Raw genomic sequence first — 26,043 nt, 5'->3', positions numbered from 1 at the left:
AGAGAAATTTATATCAGCATCAAGATTATGTTTCCTTGATGTTAGCATGTCGCTACATGTAGCAGTGTTGCCTATGTAATGTAAACACTTGAAGCAGAGTGCCTGGAGCAGACATGAAGAAATATGTCATGAGCACATCCTGATTTTGCCAAGTGGTTGTTGTCCTGAGAACAACATTTCATAGCCCTACCTCAACCAATCAACGTTTGTGATGTCACAGAAGAGAACACTGCTGCCAGAGCCCTGCAAAATATATACCAAACAGCTGTGCAAAGGGGCGCAATGTACAAGATGAGACCCAGCCTGAAAGTTGTACTTTAGTTTACACTAGTCTGCTGCTAATTGCTATTATTTTGCTGTCATGGAAATGTGCTCACATTAGCTTGCAAAGTTGAGCTAACAGTTAGCCAGGTAGGGTGCTAACTGCTCATTATTAACTCCTTGATCATAACAGAATACATTCACTTTCCATCTTGCTCATTTTATAAAGGCCACTACAAGAAAATGTGCTCTTTTGTTTGGATTGTCAGAGACAGTGAGTTATAGATGTTTGATTCTGGCTGCCAGAGTAAGTGGACTAGCTGTAGCACACTAGCATTAGCATGCTAACATTTTTTTCCAGGACTGGATCCGGTGACAGAAAGTATTGCGTAATGAAAGTGAGGCTTTTAGGGAACTGATCTAAAGCACATGATAAACCAAGAACACCTATTAATGTGGTGGCAGCAATCACTGTATTATTATACAGTATGTCACAGAAACTAGGGGAAAGCATGTTAGGTCCTCTTAAATAGCCTACAATATGAGCCTGATTGAGGTCTGAGGAGTTCAAGTAGGTCTGTACGTGTGTCAATTAAAACAAGAGGTGACTGAACCTCTTATAGATTTTTTTCTGTGCACAGTAATGACCTGTCAATACTATTTGTTTGCTGCTTTCTGTGACCTTTGCCTTAGTCTATATGCTTTAAAAAACATTTTACTACTGTTCTTTTTTTTCTTAAAGCCATTTTTAATGAAGCTTTCAAAAAAAGCAACAAGAACAACATTTTAATTACAGTATTTTTCACAGCAGTTGCAACCGTTTGTCTTTGTCTTTCTTGCAATGAATGTGTGTTTCTCTCTGTTAGTGGAAGAGTAGCCAAGGAGGTGATAGAGGCCAGCTCTAAGATTCAGAGAGAGCCACCAGAAGTGCGCAGGTAAGGACAAGTGATGATTCACCTGCACTCTCTCACACACTTAGAAATTAAATTATTGCCGGTCTGCTTATTTGCAGTAATACCCTACTACTGAGTGATATTACACAGGGTTCCCATGCGTCCTTGACATCCTTAAAGTTAGCAAATTTTCAGGATAAAAAACAAGGCTTCAAAGGTTTTTGAAAACAGTTTTGACAAGCCATGCTGCTTGACGGCACTCTGCAAGTTAACAGTAATAAACTTTGATCTATGTCTCAAACTATGCCTTGTTTGGTCCTTGAATTTGACATAATTGGGCCTTGAGAGTCATTGACAAGTCCTTGGAATTGATTTTTGAGTATTGTAGGAAACCTATTTACAAGTAAAAATCCATTATTATCCATTTATAGAGCAAAAGACGTGCAAAGAAAGGCTGTGAAAATAAAGCAACATCTGGAGCAGACATTTTGATTATGCAAGACAATACACATCTCAACGTAACGCAAAAAGCAGTCATTGTAATTGATGTTTGTGTTTTCAGAGCCCAGTTTGGTCAGAGTCGAAGTTTTAACTCTCTGAGCCACAAAAACCTCATCATGAACATGGAACCACTGGTACCTGCACTGCCCTCCACCAACGAATACGAAGAGACGGCCACAGACAATGGTAGGATGTTACTTAAACCACACACACGCACACACACCCGTGCCCTCCTGCCACAGACTTCTGGAAAGTCACATGTGGTCTCCCTTGTGTATGGAGCAGCACATGCACATTCACAACCCTCAGACAGAAAGCGTTAATTGAGCAGCTGATGCTCCCATCCCTCCATCAGTCTTGTCTCCCTGGAGACACCAATTGCAGCATGCTAAAAATACCCTTCCCATGATCCTCTCTGAGTTTACCACCATGCCTGTGTGTGTCTGTGTGTCCATGTGTCTGACTTGGTGTCTGTTTTACAGAGGAAGGTACACGGAAACAGGCCCAGCTTGTGTTATCATTAAGGAAAACTCAATTAGAAGTTATTTGTTTGGCTCCGATGTGTCTGTCTCTGTTTATGTCCTTGTTTGCTTCTGTGTGCACAACATGCCGCCTTGTGTGTGTGTGTGTGTAAATGTTCAGTGGTTGCATCATAACAGTGAGAGTCAAGCACATCCATGCTCATCTCATGTTACGATATGAGTATTATGATTAAATATAGTGATTTATTACCTTTTTTTCAAATTAGGTCCTGCAAAGGAAAACTTGTCAACATCTGTTTTATCTAATAAGATTAAGTTTTCAGTCTGTTCATCTCACTTCAGCCATTTTTTGCAGCAGCAAAATGTATCTAGTCGACTGAAAAAACAATTGACTATATTATTCTAGTAGGCTACCTAAAGCTTAATATGTATTTGTCATATTAATAATTTACATAATAAGAAATTGATACTTGGCACTGTGTGATGATACAATATTGTCACACAAAAATATTGCGATACTTAAGTTTTTTTACATCACCGCTAGTTTATTTCTGTTTTTCAGATCAGCAGCAGTTCATTTTATGGGTTTATTATTTCCTAATAATTTCCATTAAAGTCCTAGAATGTTTTCAGGAAGTACAAATTACATAGAATAAATAAATAAATAAAGTAAAGTAAAATAAAATAAAATAAAATAAACTTAAATTAAATTAAATTAAATTAAATTAAATTAGATAAAATAAAAATACAAATACAAATAATAATTCTGTAAACGAAAATTGTGATTTAAATCCAAGTAAATGTTCATTAATTATTCTTTTATTAATGGAAACTTATCCTTCATTTATGTGGAATTGTATGCTGTAGTTGACCTTCATGTTTTCATGTTTTTTGCAGAGGACTAAGAGACTTAAGTTTAATGTTGAGCTAGCAATTGATTGGAATCAATTTATTAGAAGTGCACAAATCAAACAGTGTCTATTTACCCTTATCGGTATTACATTACATAGTTCTTTCTAAGGAATGTTGAGCATATCATTTAGACATTAAGTAGGAGTATGTAGCCACAGTGGTGAGGTGCATGATGAAAGATATTTCAGTGGAGCTATCCTTCAGCCAGCCTGTTGACACCTGGCTCACAGCTGAACTAAGATCAGTTCTCCACCCATGAGAGAACAGAAGCGTAGGGTCCGATGAGGTAACGTGGTCGAGCAGAGCAACACTGCCCAGGAGAAAACCTAATGAAGCAGCACAGAGCAGTTGGTATTTAAGGGTTTTTCCCCAGGACACCACCTTCCCCGAGTAGATTTATGCAGCCTATAAAAAGTACTCACTACACTGTGGGCTTCAATGTTTCCCTCGTGACATTTTTTCCACGTTATCGTTATTCTCTGTCGCCTTTTCTCTCTGTTATTATTCCTGACAGTCTCCACCGCGACCTGTTACCTGATTAAAGCATAAATCTTGTTGTTAGGAAGGAGAAAGCAGGGTATGGTTACACAAGATAACACAAGAGCCAGGAGTTAAAGGAGATGGAGAGAATATGAGAGAGGAGAAAATGGACTGTAGGGCTGATTGAATGAACAGAGGTTCGGCCGGATGTGCTCCACAGGCTCAAGTTGGATATAAGGATGCACAGGAGGGAGGAGTGTGTGTGTGTGTGTGTGTGAGAGAGTCAAAGCTCGCCAGGAGGAAGTGAAGGTGAATGTAAGACCAGTGGAAGGTTGTATTACAGAAGACATTGGACAGAAGAGAGGTGTAAGAAAAGGCAAGAAAAGTTATTTTAATGAGAGTGCGTGTGTCTGGTAGTTAAAATGACAAGGGCGTAGCTTTGGTTTCAGAAGTAAGGAGGAGGAGTAAGGAGTCAGGTGTTAAATAAATAAATATTAAATAAAAATATATATCACTTTAACAAATGACACATTGTGATTATATAGATAATCAAGCTTTCAATAATAATGTTAATTCAGCTGTAGATGTTTGAGGTCTAGCTAATTTTATCTCCTTTATATCCTGTTTGGTAGTTTAATCTACAGCAGTGTGTCATATTCTATAAGATCATCATGTGTTTGTAGCGTGGTTGTCCTGTAAAAACCACGTATCTTCAAAAAGTCACTTTTCCAACACAGTCCTTCTCCGACCTTGTTACATATCGACATTTGATCATGAACTTTCCACGTCCCAGTATGACGTGCGAGGTACCCTAGTTGCGGTGGATGTTGATGTTCTGGAACGCCGTATCAAGTTCTGCCTGTTGCCTGCAGTGTCTTCTTTCAAAATACACTTCCATTTTCACAGGAAATTTTCCATTAACATACAGTCTCTTTTAAAATAAATGCACTACAGCAGTACAACAAGCGACTTTTTTTTTCCTTCAGCAACTAATGGATGTGGTTAGGTTGAGGAAAAAGATTTGGCTTTATAATCTTCTTAGATGTGAACACTGCTCTCCTGGGTGAAAGTCTGTGTTTATTGGACCCATTCACCACCCCTCGTCTCTGCCCTACTTGGACTTTTGTCCCCTTAGCTTTCATTTGTGTCCCGCCGCGTTTCAATTTTATTTATAAAGCCCAATATCACAAATAACAATTTGCCTCAGAGGGCTTTACAGCACATGACATCCCTCTGTCCTTTGGACCCTCACAGCAGATAGGGAAAAACTCCCCCCAAAAAACCTTTAACGGGAAAAAAAAAGAAGTTATTGCCCAAGCATCTGATTTTGATGACTTTGAAGTGAGAGCAGGTTGACTTTTAATGAAAAACAGTCCTGTCTTCAGCTTTGTGACGATGCATTTTCCAGCTGATCCAAGTTTATTTAGCATAAAAATTAGAAGAATTTTCTAAACCCTTCATTCTTTACTTTTTCAAAAAAGAAAAAACAAAATAATTTGTTTTGTAGTACACAATGTGACTATGTGACTACCAGACTATGAACTCTCTCACACCGTTTACAGTCTGTGATTACTCTGATCAATATTTATCTTTTAGAGCCATGACATCATGTCCTTTTTCGGGACACTGTGTGCGGACTGAAATGAAATGTGACCGTACCTTAGGGCCCAAGCAGGCCATTTCCTGATGTTGCCTCCTGCTCTGCTCCTGAGCCAGGAAACCAAACCAACCACAGAAGCAGCAGGCAGAGAGGGAGGGACGTCACAGAACACTGTCCTTAACTGCATTACCTTTAACTGATGCTCAGTTATCTTTAGAAGAGAATATTAACCATAAACAGATGTTTACGTCAAAACATGCAGAGGAGCTGGCAGTATCTTTTTAAGCCCTGAGTAGTGTCTGAGCCAAACAATCACTGTTGCTCATAAAGCTTATTGCAGTGAGTGTGTAAATTTTTTTATCAGCTCAGTCCAGTTTCTATCATCTGGATTTTGGCAACGAGACAAAGTTTAGAGAGACGTTAGTGCATAAATCCAACTTTTTTCCATCCAATCATCCATCCATCCATCCATCCATCCATTCATTGACCAGCGACTTTTCTTCTTTCATAGGCATGGGACCCTTCTTCTCTTGTTACCTAACACCTTCCCTCCATTATTTACACCCCACCCTCTTCCTCCCTCCCTCCTTACATCCTTCATTCTCACACATCGACCCGACCTGTGACCTTTAAACCTTCACACATGCACGGTACAGTCATGTTGTGCCATTACTCTCTTCAGACTGTTGATGGACTTCTCCTTATGATCACCGCCTCACTTTCTCCACCTCTCCTCCTCTCACTGTCTTTCTCTCATCTCTCCTCATCCCATTTAGAGCAAAATCAATTCTTCTTGGCTCAGGGTCAAAGAGCTGCAGCAGTAAGCATCCCGCCTGTCTCGGTTGGTTAGTTTGGGCGGGGCAGGAGGTAGTCATCAAATCAAGAGCCTTGTGCATCACTGACAGGATGCAGGCTGAGTAATGAAATAAGATTCAATTTAAAAATGCCTTGTTTCGCTCTGCAGTCCTGCCACTCTGTGTTATGTGCTACTCAATAAAATTAAAGGCGTTATTTTTTTTTATTATTTCAAAAAATGTTGAACCATGCAACAGTGGAGGATTAATAATAAGCTGCTGATGGAAATGTTTTGGATTTTACACTTCTCATTCTCTGAGAAGATATTACCCGTCAGAGGGCACAGTTCTCGAAGACATCAGGTGACGTGAAGTGAAGGCCGGGATGTGCTTGAAATTAACTAGTGTGTGTGAAGTGTCATCGAGCTACATCTGAAGGCAAAGTGTTTAAAGACATAACAAATAGACACAGTTGAAGGTGTCATAAGGAGCAGGGAGATGCGATGAAACGTACAAATGCGAATAACGGCGCACACTATGGACAGTTTCTTCTCAATGGAGTTCATGGTGTTGCATTCAGTTGTACACACATAAAGTGACAGAAACAGTTATATGAGGATTTTTTAAAAAGAAATTAAAAAGGAGAAGTTCAAATCCATCCTAAATCATCACCTTGACACACCTGACCTATCGCTGAGTGAAATGGATGTGCTTGTTGGAGGGTGCTTTCTGAAAGTTGCGTGAATGCATGCAGAATGTCTCTCTCTGCACAAAGGCTTCTATCACTTTTTGGGTGTATAATGAATACAACAACATGAATGCCTAGGATTTAGGCGGATATACTGTAGTGGCACATGACACAATTTTATTTCGATGCGATCGAAGGGCCTGCGATCCATATGAGATGATATTAAATGCCCATTTAACACAATCTTTTACAAAAGAAGCTGACACCCATTTTGTTTTTGGTTTTGGCCATAAAAGATATAAACAACACATGAATGATGTAAGCAATTGTAACTACTTAAGTGCAGTAAAGTTTACTTTAATCTGACTCCACTAACACACATAAAACAGCACATGGGATGAGTTATCTTTCAGGGCTTTCTGTCAGAGAGTCCTTTCTGAAGGAAATCTTTTAATTTTAAACCAAACCATCATTTTTTTTCATAAAAGCTCAGGTCTATCTGGCTTAAAGCCCTGAAGGCAAACTTCTCCAGCTATAAAACATGGATAAACAACAACCTTTGCTTAACAAAAGTATAACCTCCAGCTGAGTAAGAACTGTCAAGGTCCAGAGACAAAATAATTGTTTATTTGCTTGTCACTCATTATTAGCTTTAGCATGTTTAGCATTGTATAAATTAGCCTGGAAGCTAGCGGACCTCGACGATGAGAGCATTGGAAAAACACTGATTTAAATTTTTTTTTTTTTTTTTTTTTTTTTTTACATAAAACTGCTTTGTTGAGTGTTTTTACTGGGTTAAATCATCAGGTACGTTTGTTTTGGAGAGCAAGAGACCTCTGCGGTAATTTGGCACACAATAAAAATGTCCTGAATGTCCGAATCTCACAGAAAAAAGGTGAGCAGACATGAGCAGGTGCTGGGCTAGCAGCCTGTCTCAGATGAGCCAAACAGTGTTGGAGAAACACTGATTTGTAATGTGAAACTGTTTTATTCAGTGTTTTTACAGGTTTTAATCACCTTGTCTGTTTTTTTTTTTTTTTTGGAGAGGAAGAGTCCTCCGTGGATAATTCAGCTCACTGTAAAAACCTCCTGCATAATGAAAACTCAAAGAATTCTAACCAGGGGAGGTTTCAGCTGTTAGAATCTGCAGTCCATAAATCATTCCCCATTTCAGCAGTTCAGTCAAACCAGTTCATTTCAAGCAAATCCCCACCTTTGAACAGTCAAACGCTGACTCTTTTAGGAAGGTTGCTGCAAGGACTTTGGGATAAAGTGTCCTCAAGATGGTTTAGGATCACCATCTATATTCAGAGCACTAATCTCAGCCATTAGAGGGGAAACAGGAAGCTGACCCAAGGTCAATGGTGACCTTGCTCTGTTTGTATAGCCTGTCCCCTTCTTATCTACCAAAATCCATACACAAACACACACACACACACACACACACACACACACACACACTGGTCATGTATTGGCCACGGCTATCACTCATGGATGTTTCATTGGGATTAGACAATACAGGTCTCACATCTGAGGCTTCTTCACACTCCTGCCATCACGCAAACTTACTGTACAGTTAAATTCATTTTCATGCTGCATTTTGTTTCGTCACAGTCGACACTTGCCTCATAATCAGTGTGTTTAAGTGGGTGAAGTTTGCCTCTGTCTGTCAGTGCTGGCATGTAACAGATTTCTTGCGGAGTGAAACAGAAATAATTGTGTCTGGTAAGAGGAAAAGACTGAGAAAAAGACAGACTTGCAGAGAGGAAAAGAAAGTGATCCCCATCCCATCCTGGGTCAGGCCTGCCCCCCTGTAATCAGAGTTAGATTAGCTGCCCCTCTGCAGCCAGGACCACCTGGTTATATATAGAAACTGTAGCTTTGGGCCTGATCCTCCTCTAATGCCCCTCCACTCTTTGTTAACATCGCTGACATTCACAGGAGGGCCATGTCTGTGTATCAGAGAGAGAGAATGTCTCTGGTGTATGTCTCTCATCATCTCTCTCAGTGTGTATGTATAGGCGTGTGTGTTGGTACCCATCCTGGCCTCAGAGCTCGGCTGGCAGCCCGGTCAGTTGGGGTGTGGGAGTCTTACCGCAGACAGCTGCGTTTGAGGTCTGTTGTCAGACTGAACGATGGAGGTTATCGAGCACAGGAACAGCAGTGATGTTGGAGGCGGCCTCATGCAGAGCAGCATGGAGCTGGGAGTTAGCGACCGACCCAACATAGGCGACACCCTGAGCTGTGGGAGCCAGGGCAGAGCAGGGGGACTCGGGCTGGACATGACCCCGGAGAGGCTGGAGGGTGAGGGAATGGAGCAGGGACAGGCCGGGCCTCTTGAAGTATTCCACCCAGGGGAGTCGGATGAACAGGAATCATCCATTGTGGTGGCTGAGGCCTTGAGGTGCCAGGTGAAGATAACGACACGGCGGAGCCTGCATCTACGTATAGCCAATCACACGGCCCGGGATGTCTATGTACGGCTGGTGGGGAATGGGGGACGCATCGCTGGGATCCATACTGGCCTTCAGAAAAGTCTGGAACAGAGTAAGAGTGGGTGGAAAATGCAGAAATGTGTCAGAAATACATCAAGATGCAGTTTATTGCTTTGCATCTCTTGTTTTGCAGTTTAATGGCTTTCAGTGGAGTTTCAAACACATTACATGAAAACTGGAGTGCAGGCCTTTCCATCTTTTCAATGTGATGCAGCTTTACACATATCTTTTTACGTTAAAATCAGTATCGAGGAAATCAATCAATGCACAATGTATGTGCACGTTTAGCCCAGTAGTTGGGTTGCCAGGTTTGTTGTGGCAACCGCGTGTTGCAAACTGTGAGTGTAATCTCTCAAACATCCTCAGACTCCTAAGAGACCACTTCAATGTGTGTGTGTGTGTGAGAGAGAGAGAGAGAGAGAGATTAAGTCATATTCAGCATGCACAGTAACATACTGTGATAAAGTAACTACATTCTAATCCACCATTAATAGCTACATTATAGGACAACACTTAAACATGCTGTGTTTTCTGTCTGTATATTTGATGTATAAAGAGAGGTGGTAAACAAATTTGTTGTAAAACAACAGGCTGAAGGATTAAAGAAGGAATTTTGAATATTTGGATGGTAGATCTGTGAATGAGAGGTTTGAATAAACCTGCCATAACACTGAAAGATCACCTTAAACAGTGGTCATTTTCATGCTTTTATTTCTGTTTAGGTTTTATATGTCCATTTATGAGGTTGGTAGTTTCTTTACTTTAAAACCAACTTAAACATTTTGAGTAATTGCAAAATGGCAAAGGCAAATTTAAGACCTTTTTTTAAGTAAAGGTTTAAAAAACGTTTGGATCAAAGCATGAATATAAAGATTTAATTTACCTCCTTGCAATTTTTATTTAGTTCTAGTGATCATTTGATAAAGCTGATAACTACCTATTTAAGAATACACATTAAAACAGGGGCATTGGGGTGCCCCTTCACTTACTGGCCTCATTACGTTGGTGTATCTCCACTCTGCTGAAGTATCCTTGACCCGACACTGGATCCTCATCAGGTTTAGCAGTGATGCTTTACAGCTGATCCTGTTTCACTTAACTGCACACAGAGGGCGAGTATAAGAGGTTATTCCACCATAGTAAGAGGTGCTTAGTAATCCCTAAAATACATAAAGATGAGTGGCTGAAATTAAATATTTAAAACTTCTCATGAGTATCAGGATTCCTGTGTGTTGTAGCACGAGTTGAAGAGATCATATTGACAAAGAGACGAGCTGAGTAAACATACAAGCGACGGCTCTGTTCTTGCACACATGCACAGTTGCACAGATAAATATACTTTGGAGGTGTTTGGGTGTCGATGATGAGGTTGCAGGACAGAGATGAATAGGTCTGTCAGTACTTGCATAACAGGGGAAAACCCTGCTCTGTGTGTATGATTGCTTGTGTGTGTGGTGGCCACACAGGAATGTAGCACCTTGAAGTGTGAATCACCTCTTCTAAGGAGAGGCTTGTGTCTGAGCTAACGGGACAGAAAGCAGACAGTGTTACAAATGAGGAAACAGCAGAAGCAGCAGAGTAACTGTATTCTTTGTGTACAGTGGATTTCTTACTTTTGACCTGGAATGATGTAAAATGAACATTGCTGCCCACAGAGTTAAATAAAATAAATAATGAATAATAATGCTACTATTTTCATTTACTGATACAGGGTCATTTTTGTTGGTCAGCTGTCATTTATGAGCCTTCTAAGTGTCAATAAAAAACAAATATTTACTATAATTTAGACAGTTTTCATGCCTTGGTAACTGGTTGGCTCAGAGGTTTTGAATGATGCGTTTTTCTGTAAATGAATATAGTATATACTACTCCATCTACGTCCCAACCCTCACCTAGTCATGAGCTCTGGGTAGTGATTTAAAGAATGGGATCGCGGATACAAGCAGCCAAAATGAGTTTCCTCTGTGGAGTGGCTGTGCTCAGCCTTAGAGATAGGGTAAGGAGCTTGGACATCCGGAGGGAGCTCGGAGTAGAGTTGCTGCTCCTTTGTGTTGAAAGGTGTCAGTTGAGGTGGTTCAGGCATTTGATCAGGATTGCTTGGCCTGCTGCCCCTGTGACCCAGCCCTGGATGAGTAGAGATGGATGGATGGATGGATGGATGGATACAGTATATAGTGAGATAAAGGTGGTGTTTTTGAATAATCATCTGACCTGTCAATTAGCAGGAGTCTGATGAGATCAGTGTGGGAAGGTTGTACTATGTACTAAAAGTCGTGCTGGAGTTTTGAGCTCTTTACAAATCTCCATCCAGTGAGCACAGAAAAAAAAACTACAGATCCCATGAAGTAACTACAGCCAAGGGAGTTTGGGAACTTACTCCTTGTAACTTCGTTACATCCTATCAATAACATTAATTAACACTCTCTTCCAAAGTCATTTTTCTCAACTTTTTGTAATAATATCTGCTGTCTAAAAATGTCTGCAATCTACAGGACTCTGTCCTGCTGTTATTGTAAGGCAGATTTAGTCTATATACATTTCAGCAACAGAGCAAAGTGCTTCACATAAAACATCAAAAGCATTGAGACAAAGTGCAAAAGAGAGACATTATAAACAAGCATTTAATACAATTAAAAACAGTCAGTAAAGAACCAGAATAGTAAAATAAAAACAAGCTCAACAGAAAAAGACAGGTATAAAATGCAAGAATAAAAGTTACAGTGCAGAGTAAGAAATGACCACATATTTGATTTACTTAAATACAGCGACATATAAAAAAATCTTCAGCCATGATTTAAAAGAACTGAAACTTGTAACAGATCTGCAGTTTCTGGGATTTGAGATATATGGTGTATGAAAACTGAACGCTGTTTCTCCATGTTTAGTTTTGACTCTGGGTAACAGAAATCAGACCTGTTCCAGATGACCTGTAGACATGTCAGAGCAAGCTGAGACCCCTCAGTGTTTAGCCTGCAAGCGTCTAGTACGGTGTTGATTAAAGGCCACCACAAACCTTAGAACTGATGACCAATATTGGTTTTAAAAAAAACAAACTAAAAACGAGCAACACAACACACTTCATAAGAAAGTACTTTTCATCTCCTGCCAGAGGCTCCAAGACAAACACTCCTAAGCTGCACTTTTACTTCATGCCACATTATATATAATACTTTGGATGTCCTTGTGTACATATAAACCCATATGGGATGCTTCCTGTTGTGCTGTAGAGTAGAGGCTCTCTCTGTCAGGCTGTGACAGAGGTTCCACAGCAGCACTGGTGTAGGAGCCATATCTAAGTTTATGTGTAATCATATAATTTACTGATTTTTGTGTATTTGTCTTTGCAATATGTACACCCTCCAAAGGTGGTGAGGGCGCTGAAGTAAAGATAATATTTAATGCAGCGTATGAGTGTACAGATTAACAGAAGTCTTTGGTGCTTGGACACCAGAGGGAGATATTTTGTGTTCGAGGGACATCTGAGTGACAGCTGGATAAATCCCCCCCATGGAGTCCAGACACTGGTGGCGGTGGTGGCTGCTGACTCTGAGATCTGCTGCACAACTTGTTATACAGTATCATTCACATCATGCATCGTATGTGCCATTTTGTTAACTTGGAGTATAGCCATCTCCTCTTTTCCTTCATTGTAATACAGTTACTTTAACACATCAAGCATGGGTGTGTCAGTGTGAGGAGGACCTGAGACCTGAGTGTGAAAATCTCCTTTACTTTATATTTTGTTCAGTATAATGAATCTGTATCCATCTTGCCCTGTATGTGGTGTGCATCTGCATTGTGAGAAGCTGAATTATGATAAATTCAGACTAATACAGGCCAAGTCCGATGCCAAATTTTCCTAAAGCAGCAACCAGTAATGTTGAGATATGTCCAGCTTCCTCACTTCTCTGTTGTTTGCTCCTCTCATATTTCTCCTGCTTTTCCTGTTTTCAGGTTTAGTGCCCCCCTCTCTCTCCGAGTTCATTTACTCGTTGCCTTTTTGCTGACTCTGTTTCCATGGTAGCTGTCACCGCTTGCTCCTCAGGTTTTCCTCTCCCTCCTTCTCCGTCCTTCTTTAATTTCTCTCAATTCATAGTTAAATCAGTTGGCATGGCAACAGATTAGTCAGTTTGGCCTTGACGTTCAAACAAACCCCCGCCTGTCTTCGATATTTCAACCTTTCTTTCATGACCATTTCTAGCAGTGTGTGTGTGTGTGTGTGTGTGTGTGTGTGTGTGTGATCACGAGATAGAGTCTGGATTAGAGAGGTGTTGATGAGCTGAATCATATGTCACTGATGTTTACCGCCCAGCTCCTGCTTAATCCAATGCAGGAAGACAGCTGGGCTTATTTTTAACACACACACACACACACAGGCGTTCATATTCAGATTCATCGTGCACACTGACGCATCAGTGATGTCAGAGAAACTCATCATTAAGTCAACACCTCTGAGTAAAGTGCATCGACACAAACACGCTGCGTCCTCAGCTCTGTTGTCAGGCCACGTCACATCAGCAGGAATGACTGTTTCACTGCAGCATTTCAATAGAGCCGTAAACTGAAATCAGCCTGCGTGAATACAACAACAATTCAAACAGTATCAAGGAGTCCATTGCAGCCTGAACTGTATTACTCACACACAGTTAATGTCCCCTGTCAGCATCCATAGGCCAAATGAGATGAATAATTTTGGTGTTGAATAAAAGTATGATTGCCCTCACATTTTCAGTGTTGAAGCGAGGTTGGGTATTTTTTATTCTTTTATTTTAGATGTCAATATTATGGGTGATATCTGTAGGTGCTCTATCCTTTGGAAATATGGGAACGCCATCATGTGGATCAAGTGTTGCACTGCAGCGTAACAAGCTACAGTTGCAGTTGTCCCAGTTACATACAAAATAACCGTGTTTTATGTATTTGATACATTCACACTGCGAATGTGAACTCTGTTGTCCCAGAAACCCAAAATAAGTCAAGCTATGTCAGCAATTGAGAAAAAAACACAAACATTACTACTAATTATTTCTTGAGAAAATACATTTTTGCCTGATATTTGTGACGATTCATCAATTGAAATAGCTAAATAGTGTTGTTTTGTGCATACTGTAAATTGCAGAAATGGCAAATTATCAATATTAGTACCAAGTGTATAAAGTACATCATACTATAGTATTAGCATAGTATGACTAAGGGTACATAACAGCCAAAACCAGAATCAGAGGAATCAGAATCAAGTAGATTATCACATGCAAGGAATTTGCCTTGTTGTTTTGGTGCATAGACAAGAAACTATTATATATAGTTATACTATAACTATTAAAAGATACTGTTTAAAGGGACATTGTGTAACATTTTCAGTTGTTTACTGGCAAAAATTGATGTCTGCATTCATAAATATGTCATCACTGGTGTACTATTACCTCCACCAATAATCTGACTTATTCTCGTAAAAGGAGAATTTCGGATTTGTTTGTACATTGTGCAGGTAAGTCGTCTGTGGGGTTCCATTACGTTTCGCCATCTTGAGAATACACCCGCCAGCAAGGGACATACAGCACCGCCTTCAGCGTTTTCGTTGAGAGCCAGGCCAGCACTGCGTGACTGAGGAGCCGAAGGAGAGGAGCAAGAGGTGCTTCGCTACTACCCTGGCAAATTTGAAACAAAGTCCCACTCTTTGAGCATAATGCAGGATCATGCATATGCAGCATCATGGGAGACGGAATCCTTGTCGCCAAGAAAGCGCAAAAGGGAATAGAAAAGGCAGCGTGACCGGCGAATTAAAAAAATGAAGGCCCACATCGGGGTAGCCTTTCCCAGGTAGAGAGAGCTGCTGAGGGAGAATGGTAATGCGATCACAGGCCAGCGCCTCTGTTAGCCAGTCGCTAACAGCCTCATCCCTCTCCTCGCATCACTGCGCAGCTGTTAGCTGTTAGCCGCTGTTAGCCACTGTTAGCGCTGGCCTGTGATTGTATTACCTTTCTCCTTCAGCAGCTCTCTCCACCTGGGAAAGGCAACCCCAATGCTGACCCTTGTTTTTTTAATTCGCCGGTCACGCTGCCTTTTTGATTCCCTTTTGCACTTTCTTGGCGACGAGGAGTCCGTCTCCCATGATGCTGCATAATACATGATCCTGCATTATGCTCAAAGAGTGGGACTTTGTTATGCGGCAGTAGTGCCGCTGGCCACTAACAGCTGTTAGCGGCGCAGTAATGCGAGGAGAGGGATGAGGTGTGTGAGGTTGAGCCACTTGTCAGTTGTCAAAGGACAAGACGTGATTGGTTTGTTTCAATTTACATCCGCCCCAACAGTCCTACATTGTAAACACAGCCAGCATGGTGAGGAGGGGGTTTGTCAACTCGCGTTGCGTGTGTCTGTGTAGGAGCCTGAATGAATACTCCATGTAGTATTGGATGACATGGTTTCATCAGTGTTATCATAGCTTTTTGGTACACAGCGGCTACAGTTGTTGCAATACATGTTTGAAACAGTGAGGCGCTAGAGTGCGCCATCTGTTTGAATACAATATATGATTTCAACGTTAGATGGGAGAAATTCCTACACACTGTGGCTTTAAAAATATTTACTATGTAACTGTTTCAAATGAAATAACTAGGCAGGAATGTACAAAAATTCTCACAATTTTCTTATGTAAACATTTTGCAAAGAAAAAATCATTTATTCTTCTTAGTATGAGAAGACACCTTTTACTTTAATTTTAATAGTTACAAATATGACATAATTCAGTGTATCCAGTCAGTGTGAGAAAAGACTGAATAGACTGTTGAAGAAAATATTAGTAGTAAAATGTAAGCTCTCCAGTCTGATTTGTGTGGTGAGCTGAATCTTTTTGATAGTAGGTCTATATTCCCAAGTCAAAGTTATCTTCAAACATATGGTATATAATGTAGAGTGAAACTGTGTCTTCTGTCTCTGTCCCTCACCAGGTGTTGTTGCTGTGAAGGACTCCGTCCCCCTGTCTCCTCTCAAACCTTCAGCTGCACCCGCAGACACAGAGCAACAAAGTAATGAAGGAGGGAACTCTGCTCTAGGCACCGACCTGCAGGCTCCCCGTGTTTCCATGGAAACCTCAAATCTCCGACCTCAGACACCCAAAGCTGAAGATGAAGTGGAGGAAGACGACGAGGCCAGCGGCCCACTCACCATTTCTGAGCTTGTCTACAGGTCTATAAAAGCGATAATCAACACTTTTATAATAGCCATGTTTTATTTTTTTCAGCTCATTGTTTGTAAATGTCCAGCTCACAACTGATTTGCTGCTCTCATAATAATTTTTTCGGCCGCAGCAGTCAGTGTAAACTGCTCAAAGTTAAAAACCTGCTGTACATTATGTGCTTGGCATCAAGCAGAAGGCAGACAAAGACAAAAGTCAGCAACCAGCTGGTGAACAGTCCAGAGCATTTAGCAGCTACAGAGCCAGGCATTTCCCACAGGAGTTGGTGGAGACCAAAAACAGAACTTAAAGTGAACAAGAGTGGACATTGGACTTACATTTGTCAGGTGGATAGAAACACAGCTCTAAATATATAGTAATGTTCCTATGTAACTGCTGTGAAAATAAGCCACTGTTTACTAACTTATAAAATCACTGTACAGTGTGTCAGTGTTGTGTTTGTTTGTGCCGACCCCCAAGAGGCCAGTTTAAGGTGACAAACTACTTTTAAAACATCTCTAAAATAATGTATCTACCTTTCTGGGCCCATTTGATGGGCGACTGAGGAAAAACTCTTCTACTCAACAGATAAACAGTTAATGTCACACTAGATATGTTTTATTTTTAAGTACAACACCATACATAATCCTACAATGTCCTTTGATTTTGTCTTGTGCTGCTGTGATACTTGAATTTCCCCCCTGGGGGATCAATAAAGTATATCTTATCTTATACAGAGACTAGAAATCAGAATACACAGGTTGAAAGTGGTCACACCACAGATGTGGCTTACGAGTCTTCATGTTTATGCCCAAGAAATAACAAATTAATAGTTAAATTGAGCATAGCGTTAGTTCAGACAGGACATGATGTCAAGCTCAGCTCACGTCCCAGCTACATCAGCTGATCTCAAACAGCCCAATCAACTGATGGAGCAGCTGATTGATGAAGGGAGTCAGCTGATAGATCACATGATTCTTTTCTACGCAACCAATTGGTTAATCTCATTCAGGGCACCCTATTTAAACTGCTCTAGTCTGCCTACTGTTGCTGCTTCCTCTGCAAGCCACTTTGCAACCTGCCTCCACCCCAGCTCCTCCTTTTCATTATGTGTCTGACTTATTATTGTCATTTCTGTTTGTCATTGATGCTGTTCTGTTCTGTTCCCGGGGGTCTTTGCTGCTGCTCTCCCTGCCTTAGGCTTTCCATGTAGGCACATGGAAGGGCAGGGAGGTTGCTCTCTCTGCCTTAAGGCTTTCCATGTAGGCACGTGGAAGAGGCTTACTGCGTTGGCCTGAGGAAAACCAGAGAGGCCCCAGAACAGAGCCATACCACCAAATATAATACTGCAAATGGAAATAAAATTTCTTTGACTTAAGTGTTTCTGCCTGAACAGAGGTAGATAACAGCATCAGGTAAACCAACAGTTGCCTATAGGAGTGTAGAACACTGCTGCCTTGGTTCATTCCTACTTACTAGATAATAATATGCGTTTTGTTTAAATCTCTCCTCTCTAGCCCTTGTGCCAGCATGCTACCCACCCCAGTGGACGACAGCCAGGGAGGAGTCGACTTGCTCTTCTCGTCTCCGGTCCAGAGTCCCGCCAGGCTGCTTAGGGAGCTCCATGCTGACCCCGACATCCAGGCTCAGCTGGAGGCCGAGAGGGAGCGAGACCGGGCCTACGAACGCACCCGACTGGCTGCGAGAAGTCAAATGGGTGGAGTCCTGACCAGCAGCCTGCGCTTGTTGTCGTCCAATGAGAGAGTCAACGCATGTGTGCTGAGCGTGGCCCGCTTTGTCGCCGTGGTAATGGGCGTCTTGCTTGTCACTGTGCCCACACTGCTGCTACTGCTGGAGTCAGACATCGATGTGTCGTTCCTCCATGAGATCCGCCAGACGCCGGAGTTCGAGCAGTTTCACTATGAGTATTACTGCCCACTCCGGCGCTGGATCCTGTGTAGGATCAGCATGGCCATGGAGAACCTCTGGTCAGACTGAGGAGGAAAAGACGGAAGGGGGAAAAGAGAGTAAGGAGTTACTGCAAGGGAAAAGATGTGCCCAAATGTCTGTCTTAACATGTCTTTCAATCTTATATTCAGTCTCAACAACCGCTGAGACAAACATCTGCCAATGGGATGAAATCATTTCACTTATTTAAGAGCAAGCTCAGTTTATTTTATGAGCAGGTGGAATGGATTATTTATGAGAGCTCACAAACTTACACAACAGTTGTTAAAAAGAGGCCTGAGATGGATAAACTAAGAACGGTGGTCCTGATGCCTCATTTCTACACAGTTCTGTGTACGTACGTATGCAAATCAACCGAAGTCCATTCATTCCTGTGAAAACCTCCTTGATCTCCAGTGTGTTTGCAAAACTCCTCCTGTTTTTTTCTGGTCCAAGATTTGCCTCAAGTACCTGGAATAATTTGAACTTTTCGGGCAGATTTCGGACAGACCTTCTGCACTGTGCCACAGGAAGTTGGCAAAAAATGAATTAGTTCACCCAAATGGTTAGCTCGTTAACATTGGTAGCATGCTAGCTGTATTACATATAGAGCGCATGCATAGTGGATCATGTGACCACCCACCTGAGAGGCCAACTTTCTCACTTATTTATCCCCATCGTCTTATTGGTCCTGTTTTGTGTCTTTACTGCTCCATGTGCATATTCTCCTAAGATTGGACAGTGAAAAACAGTCATAATTAACATTTCTGCCAATTAACATTTCTGTGGTGGCGTATTTATCCATCCAAAATTAGATGCATTTCCTTTCGTTGAACACTAGACGCGTACTCTGCATAATATACGGACACAGAACAAAACTGTGGAAACGAGGCCTGAGAGTTAACACACTTCAAATTAAGAAAACACGTGCAAAAAGACACAACACAAGCAAATGGATATCTTCACTGACTTAACACACAAAGATGTCAATTTAATGACACATGCATGGCATTTAGAAAATGATTTACAAGAACCTCACAACACAGCGGAAACTGTTTCCAGTGGACACTAAAAAGTGATGCACACGGCTGGGACACGCTTGTTGTTGCCATGGTTATTGGCTTATGAGGTTATTGAAGTTGGTAATCTGTCACTGTGATTGCATGACGGATTGCATTTTACTGAAATTGTGCTCATGTGATTTCATGTGATGGATTGAATGATACAGATATTATAACCATAAGCAAAAGGCTAAAGTGAGGTTAACAGCAGATATCTGCAGTAATGCCTGAATTATCACAATGTTAAAATAACTTCATAAATGGCAACAACAAGCAGTATGTGTCTCAGTCATGTGCATCATGTTAGTGTCCCCTGGAAACAATTTTCCTTGTGTCGTGAGCTTCTTGTAGAGTGTTTTGTAAATGCTGTGCATGTCTTGTAAAGTTGGTGAAGGTGTTTGTTCACTTACTTGTAGCCTCATGAAGCATTTTCTTTATTTTCTGAGCCCACTAGATGGCACTCTTGGTTTAAAGAGAGAGGCTCAAAGAATAGCAGTTGAGTCTGCTTTCAACCATTTGTTGAATAATAAGCGCCATCTAGTGGGCTCAAAAAATAAAGAAAATGCTTCATGAGGCTTCATTTGGCCATCACTGCTTACTTGTGTGTTTTTCAGTACGTAGAGCTCTTAGGGCCACTGCATGTCAGGCCTCTCGTTACAACACTGAAACAAGTAGATTTGTTTCACCTCTTTGGCAGCATATTTTAGTGTCTTGAAGAAAAGAGAGAGATATCAGATAAATAAGATTTTCATCATAGATTCCAGTCACTTGTTAAGATAGACACTTCTGGCAGCGATGAATTGACAACAAGAAATACTATAAGTGTTCGAGGAAGAACCTGTGGGAAGGGAGAGATTCATGGAAGCAAAAAATTGAGGGAAGTCATGGACGGAGGAAAAGTCACATAAAGATCCAGAAAAGAAAAAAGTGATTGGTTTCGTTTGAAAGCAGTTTTTAAAGGTCTGTTCACTCCTGATGCTGACTCGCTGATGCAATGACTCTTCGGTATATATCGCAAACCATTCTGATTGGTTCTCGCCCTCAGAGCGGAGCACCTGATTGGTCACAGAACCTGTCAGTCATGACGGAGTGGGCGGGGACGGAAAGAGAAACTATTGATTTGTCGCTGAATGCAACAATAGCCACAGTCAGAGGTACATTATATATATTTCAAACAAAAGAGAAATATTCATAATTAATACCAATCTTAAATAAGTTGTTTTTAACGTTTTGTACATTTTTATGTGATCCAGATCTTTCAGGAATTTTTCAGTCAGAGGATCTACTTTGATCTTATTTTGAAATTAAGAGTTTACAAAAGACGACAAAAAAAGCAAATTTATTGAAGTTTATCGGGGTGATGGGTGTTGAGAAATTTAAACTATTTTTTGAGACTACCGTCAGCGTTTGCTGACTCGGTAGCACCCTGGGTTTTTTCCTACAGAGGCTATAGCACAAATCTTTTACGTAGAACACAGATTACAACTGTTTCAGATTACGTGATGTCATTTTGGAAACAGGAGGGCAGCAGAGGAGAGAAAATATAGTCTGTTTGTGATGATGTGTTTTGTTGAACTTCTAAATGTCTTCTGAACTTAATGTTAGCTCAGTAATTACGGCTACTAGTGCATCTTTCAGTGTGTTTAAAGAGAGTTTGATCATAAAACATATAAGGAAATGCTAAAGGAAAGAGAAGATTACTTGAAGGCTTATTGTGAAACGTTCCTGTGTTGTTAGGGTGGGTAAAACTGTGATTTTGGGATATGTGTTAGTTGATGGTTTGCTAGTTTTGGGAGAGCTCTATCTATGTTTATTCCAGAGGGACTTAAAGAGATAGGATGATACAGGATGATAGGAAAGGTGTGTATACTCCAACTACACTACTGCTATGTGACACATGATGGGACAAGTGATGCGTTTAATTGTCTAAATCTCTCATACAGGTCTTTCTCTGGTCGTTATCTGGTGTAGAAGATCTGACTGAACAAACATGGTAGAAGGAGTACAGTTGCAGGTATTTAACTTAAGCATTTTAGTCACTAAATCAAATTAGAAATGATTTGTAGCCATTTCTAAAAAGAACTGTGATCACGTTGAGCATCCTGTGATTATCATTTAAACGACTGCAACTGTTCCTACATGACAGAACTTTCCCATTTTAATGTCTGTGACCAACAAGTTATCAGGAGTTATAGATGGGGAAGATGGTTAAAAGTAAAGGTTAAGAAATGTGATTTTTGGTTTGAGTAGATTTAAAGCTGTGTTTATGGACATTTATGCTGATATGGTTGTGGTTCCCAAAAACTCGAGCCATGGTGTCAAAGATTTTAAAAAACTAAGAGGGGATGAAAGAAACTGATTAAAAAATTGCTATGTGGTACAGAAAAGTAGGACAAGGAGTGAAATGTAGATTTCGACTTTACGTTAGGAGGAAAAGGGACAGTTCACCCAAAAATCAAAAATACATATACATTTTCACCACTTTTAGCTGTGGTGTTATGGGTCCATGTCATTGGTTCGACAGCCTATTGGTTCGACATCCCATTAGTCCGACTGTCTGCGGTGCTGAACGGCTCGCGGCGGGCGTATGGTGCGCCGCGACACCATGATCTTTTCCTGACCCTAACCAAGTGGTTTTTGTGCCTAAACCTAACCAGACCTTAACCACAGGGCATCATGATGATTTTGGAACGGACTTCAGAACAATGAGTTTAATATGGTCGGAACAATGGGATGTCGAACCAATGGGCTGTCGAACCAATGGGCAGTTCCTGGTGTTATTTATCAGTCTAGATTGTTTTGGTGTGAGTTGCAGAGTGTTGGAGATATCGGCATATACAGATGTCTGCCTTTTCTCCATTAAATTAGCACCCGGCTTGTGGTGCTCAAAGCGCTGATAAAATAAGCCGGAGAAGCTCAACAGCAATGTCTTTCCAGAAATCATGACCTGGTTACTCTAGATAATCCACAGACCTTGCTGTGAGCAGTTTCATGTAGGAACTATTTTCTTTCTATCGAACTCGACCGGCAAACCCGTGCAGAAGGAAGCCTGCATCTACTGCTAGCTCACTTAGCAGTTACCTACCTAAGCAAGCTCAAGTTACAGCTCAGCCAGGGAGGGCGCCATCTCACTGTCATGAGCGTGAGCCTCTCATCCATGAGAGAATGCACACTTCCTTCTGCGTGGTGATATGGTTGCCGGGCGTAGTTCAGTAGAAAGAAAATAGTTCCTACATGAAACTGCTCACAACAAGGTCTGTGGATTATCTTGAGCAACTGGGTCATGATTTTTCAAATGTATTTTTTAGCACTTTGAACACCAGAAGCCGAGTGCCACCTAGTTCCATTATATTTGAGAGAAAGCAGACAACTCTTCAGCTGATATCTCCACTCTGTCACTCACACCAAAACAATTTGGATTAGTAAATAGCACCACGGGTAAGAGGAAATATATGTGTTTTTAAAGTAGGGGTGAACTGTCTCTTTAATTTGTGTCAAAACGTGTTGGTTTTTGTGACACAGTATATCGTATTTGTGTACTTGGATTTGGCTAAAGATTAAATCAGTCTCCTGTAGCTCTGATGAGAAATGCATCAGTCACTTTTGGGAATTTACAGCCGTCACGGCGTGATTGTTAAGCATACAGACAGTGCCTGTCAGTTACAGTTTTGTGGCTCTGCGCGGAGAGAACAGAGCGCTACGGGGATGAGAAAATACTTCAGATCAAAGGAAAGCAGATGATTTTTTTTTTTTTTTTAAGAAAAAGAAGCTATTTTCAAAGTGTAGTTCGATTTGGATCAACTTCTCAGGAAAGGGCATTAGCAGTTTATGTTCAAAACAACAAATATATGTCTAAAAAAATACAGAAAAAGAGAAAAAAAACTGCATCTAATCACAGCATACACTATATACTTTATCCATAACATCCATACTGTACATGTCTTGCTATTATGAATATCCAAACACTATGTATTCAAACAAGGTCTGTAGCCAGACATAAATATGGCTGCAGACTGCTTGTGTTGTTGTAGAGTCATTTCACTCAACTACATATGCACCCGAAAATATTACCCACAAAGTCTTTACAGTTGAGAGTCAGTGATTCCAGTTTGGGCATGGTAGGTGAGCCTCCGTACTGCTTTATGGCAGAGAGGACAGTAGGGGTCAACCAATCTCACGCAGTATTTGGGCTCTTAATTTGAAAACTGAACTGATACTTTAAATTTTATTTTCAGAAGTCACTCTCCATACTTCTCGGCTGCTACAGAGGCCTCTGCAGTGCCCATCACCATCAAAGCCCTCTCATTATAACCGATCAAATGTTGCTGCCTCCTGTTATCAGCTGTGTTGTCGTGTAACTCTGTAGACTTTATGCATCAACGAGCTTTATGCATATAGAAAATATGCAGTAACAACAGAAACATGCTTATTTGGGACAAAGCATTTATTTTCCTACTTCAGCACATGCACTGAGTTTCGATGCTGAAACCAAGCGAAGGGCCAAACCACTATGACGAGGACGTTTGCGTTCAACATCACAGACTCTGAGCTTCTTTGTAATGGATGAAGCTGATCTGTATGCACTGCTAAATGATCACCATCATCCCATGATAACTAACAGAGGGGGATATCATCATGATAAACTACTGTCCTGTCTTCATGTTTAACTGTTGCTCCTCCGGTATGCACATGCATCAAAATGCTCCAGCGATTCACTGTAGATTTAAAACTGTATAGGCTCCATGTACACAGCTGTACAGACATAGTTTGTCTCTGGCTTTAGTCCTTTATTTCTGTGCTCCATCCTTCTCTAACTAACCCGGGGTATCTCTCTATCTGACCTCTCAATGCAAATTGCATGTCCTCATCTGTAAATACCGTGTTTATAGTTGTGGCAAAAAAAAAAAAAAAAAAAAGATTTCCTTTCTTTCTTCCCTCTGCGTGTCTTGTCCGTGTAAAGCGATCTAGATTTAGGCTTGGCTGTCTTGACCATCTTAGATGAATGCATGTTCTGTGTTCTTACCAAGAGGAGGAAGAGGAAACGGATTGAGACATTTGAGGCTTTTCTCTCAATCAAAATTAGGTTCATCTGAACAGTTTCGTGACCACGTTTAGAAGAATACTTCATCCACAAAATGACCACTTGTGTATCAGTTACTCACCTCATGTTAGGTTGAATTTGGGATGAAAACCTTGTTTTTCTGGCATGTCTCAACAATGAACGAAGAATCCAAAAACAGCAAATATTCTTGATGAATTTAAGTGATAGGGGGCTGCACTTAACAACACCAACACTATATCAAACTAGAGCCCATCTCGTGATGGGATCCCTCCAGCAGGAATACGGGGATCCACGATTTAAAATGAATGTGGGCCAGGGACATAAAGTACGGAGCCAATGGCCACTTCTATACTTCCTATCTCCCTACATCTGGCCCCCTTGCTCAAACCTCACCCATCTTTAAACTGCTTTCATTTTGATCTTAACTACACACCTGTAAATTTTTATGACTCTATCTTGCACAGTAGTGACATTATCATGGTGACAAAATCTGTCCACGGACAGACAGACATATAAACACCTGGGGTCTCATTTATGCACAAAACGAGGCCTACAAGAGCCGTACCCCATTCCCCCCGGAAAAGTTGTGATCTGTAAAAAACAAGAAATTTTGACTCACGCTTACAAACATTTTGGAGATGGGAAATTGGCAACGCAGATGGCGATGTGGAACCCTGATTGTAGAAACTGCCTAATATTTTTTTGCATTTGTTAGTATGTACATTTTTAGGAGGGATCCTGGTGCACTGTTTTATAAATGAGACCCCTGGTAAATATTCAAAACGGCTTCTTTGGTACCTGCCGTTACAACTGGTGTCACCTGGACCACATTTTGCCATGTTGACACACGCAGACTCACAAGGTGAAAACTGAATGTTGCAACAATGTCGTGGCTGATAAGCAACCCTATTAAAAACTCTCACACAACCAGTGTAGTGTAATCCAAGTCTCATTTATCCAGTGCTCAGTACTTCCAAAACACATGCATGTTGGCTAAAATCTTCCAGTTTAGAATACTAATGCTTAGGAGAGACTTGTCTGTACCTAAGGCTGTTTATGTGGAAGTGTTTGGGAAGCACTGAGAAAATGACTGGATGAATGAGACTTGAATTGTGCTGTTGTATATGAGTTTTGCTTTGAACGTGGCCTTCCTTTACTTCAATTCATCAAAAAAAGTTTTTGGATTTTTCATTCAAGTTGGAGGCATGGGAGAAAGAGAACATTTTCTACGTGAATTCAATGTAACAGTGGGTGAGTTATTTTATTTTGTGGGTGAAATATTCCTCATGCAGTGTGCTTTGAACTCCATTTCACTGATTTGACAGGACTGACTACATGTGGTTGCTAATTCTGTTAGCTTCCTTTTAGTCAATCTCAAAAAATATTTCAGCACAAAAGGGAGAACTTCTTGACAACTGTGTGCAAAAGATCATTTTACAGTCTCTTGAATAGCAGCTCTAAAATATTTGACTAGTTACCTTCATTGTGCTTTTGCCGTGTGTGTAAATCATTAAAGCCAGATGCTAAATGCTAACACCCTAACCTCATTACTAACAGAGCATGCTATTAACTGAATCGATTAAATTCAGAAACATTAACTGTTTAGATGTTCAGTTTTTAAGATGTTTTAAAAAATAAACACTGAACCGAGTGAATAGAAAGTAAAACTACACCTCAACTCATCGCAAACAAC

The 26,043-nt window shown here is 40.9% G+C and overlaps 1 protein-coding gene across 5 annotated transcripts in view; it reads left to right on the top strand.

Annotated features, from left to right (window-relative positions):
* The window catches only part of frmd3 (FERM domain containing 3), an 89,781-nt gene extending 68,138 nt beyond the window's left edge, over positions 1 to 21,643 (top strand). For all 5 annotated transcript variants that reach the window (XM_078170677.1, XM_078170676.1, XM_078170678.1 and 2 more), the window contains 4 exons: positions 1,128 to 1,196; positions 1,717 to 1,841; positions 16,054 to 16,291; positions 17,798 to 21,643. In XM_078170677.1, the coding sequence (XP_078026803.1) occupies positions 1,128 to 1,196; positions 1,717 to 1,841; positions 16,054 to 16,291; positions 17,798 to 18,278 (913 nt within the window). In that variant the 3' untranslated portion in view covers positions 18,279 to 21,643. The remainder of the gene's footprint in view (positions 1 to 1,127; positions 1,197 to 1,716; positions 1,842 to 16,053; positions 16,292 to 17,797) is intronic.
* Positions 21,644 to 26,043: the final 4,400 nt, after the last annotated feature.

The sequence above is a fragment of the Epinephelus lanceolatus genome, chromosome 9, assembly GCF_041903045.1.
Source record: "Epinephelus lanceolatus isolate andai-2023 chromosome 9, ASM4190304v1, whole genome shotgun sequence".
Taxonomy (NCBI): Eukaryota; Metazoa; Chordata; class Actinopteri; order Perciformes; family Serranidae; genus Epinephelus; species Epinephelus lanceolatus.
This window is presented reverse-complemented; position numbering and strand designations above follow the sequence as displayed.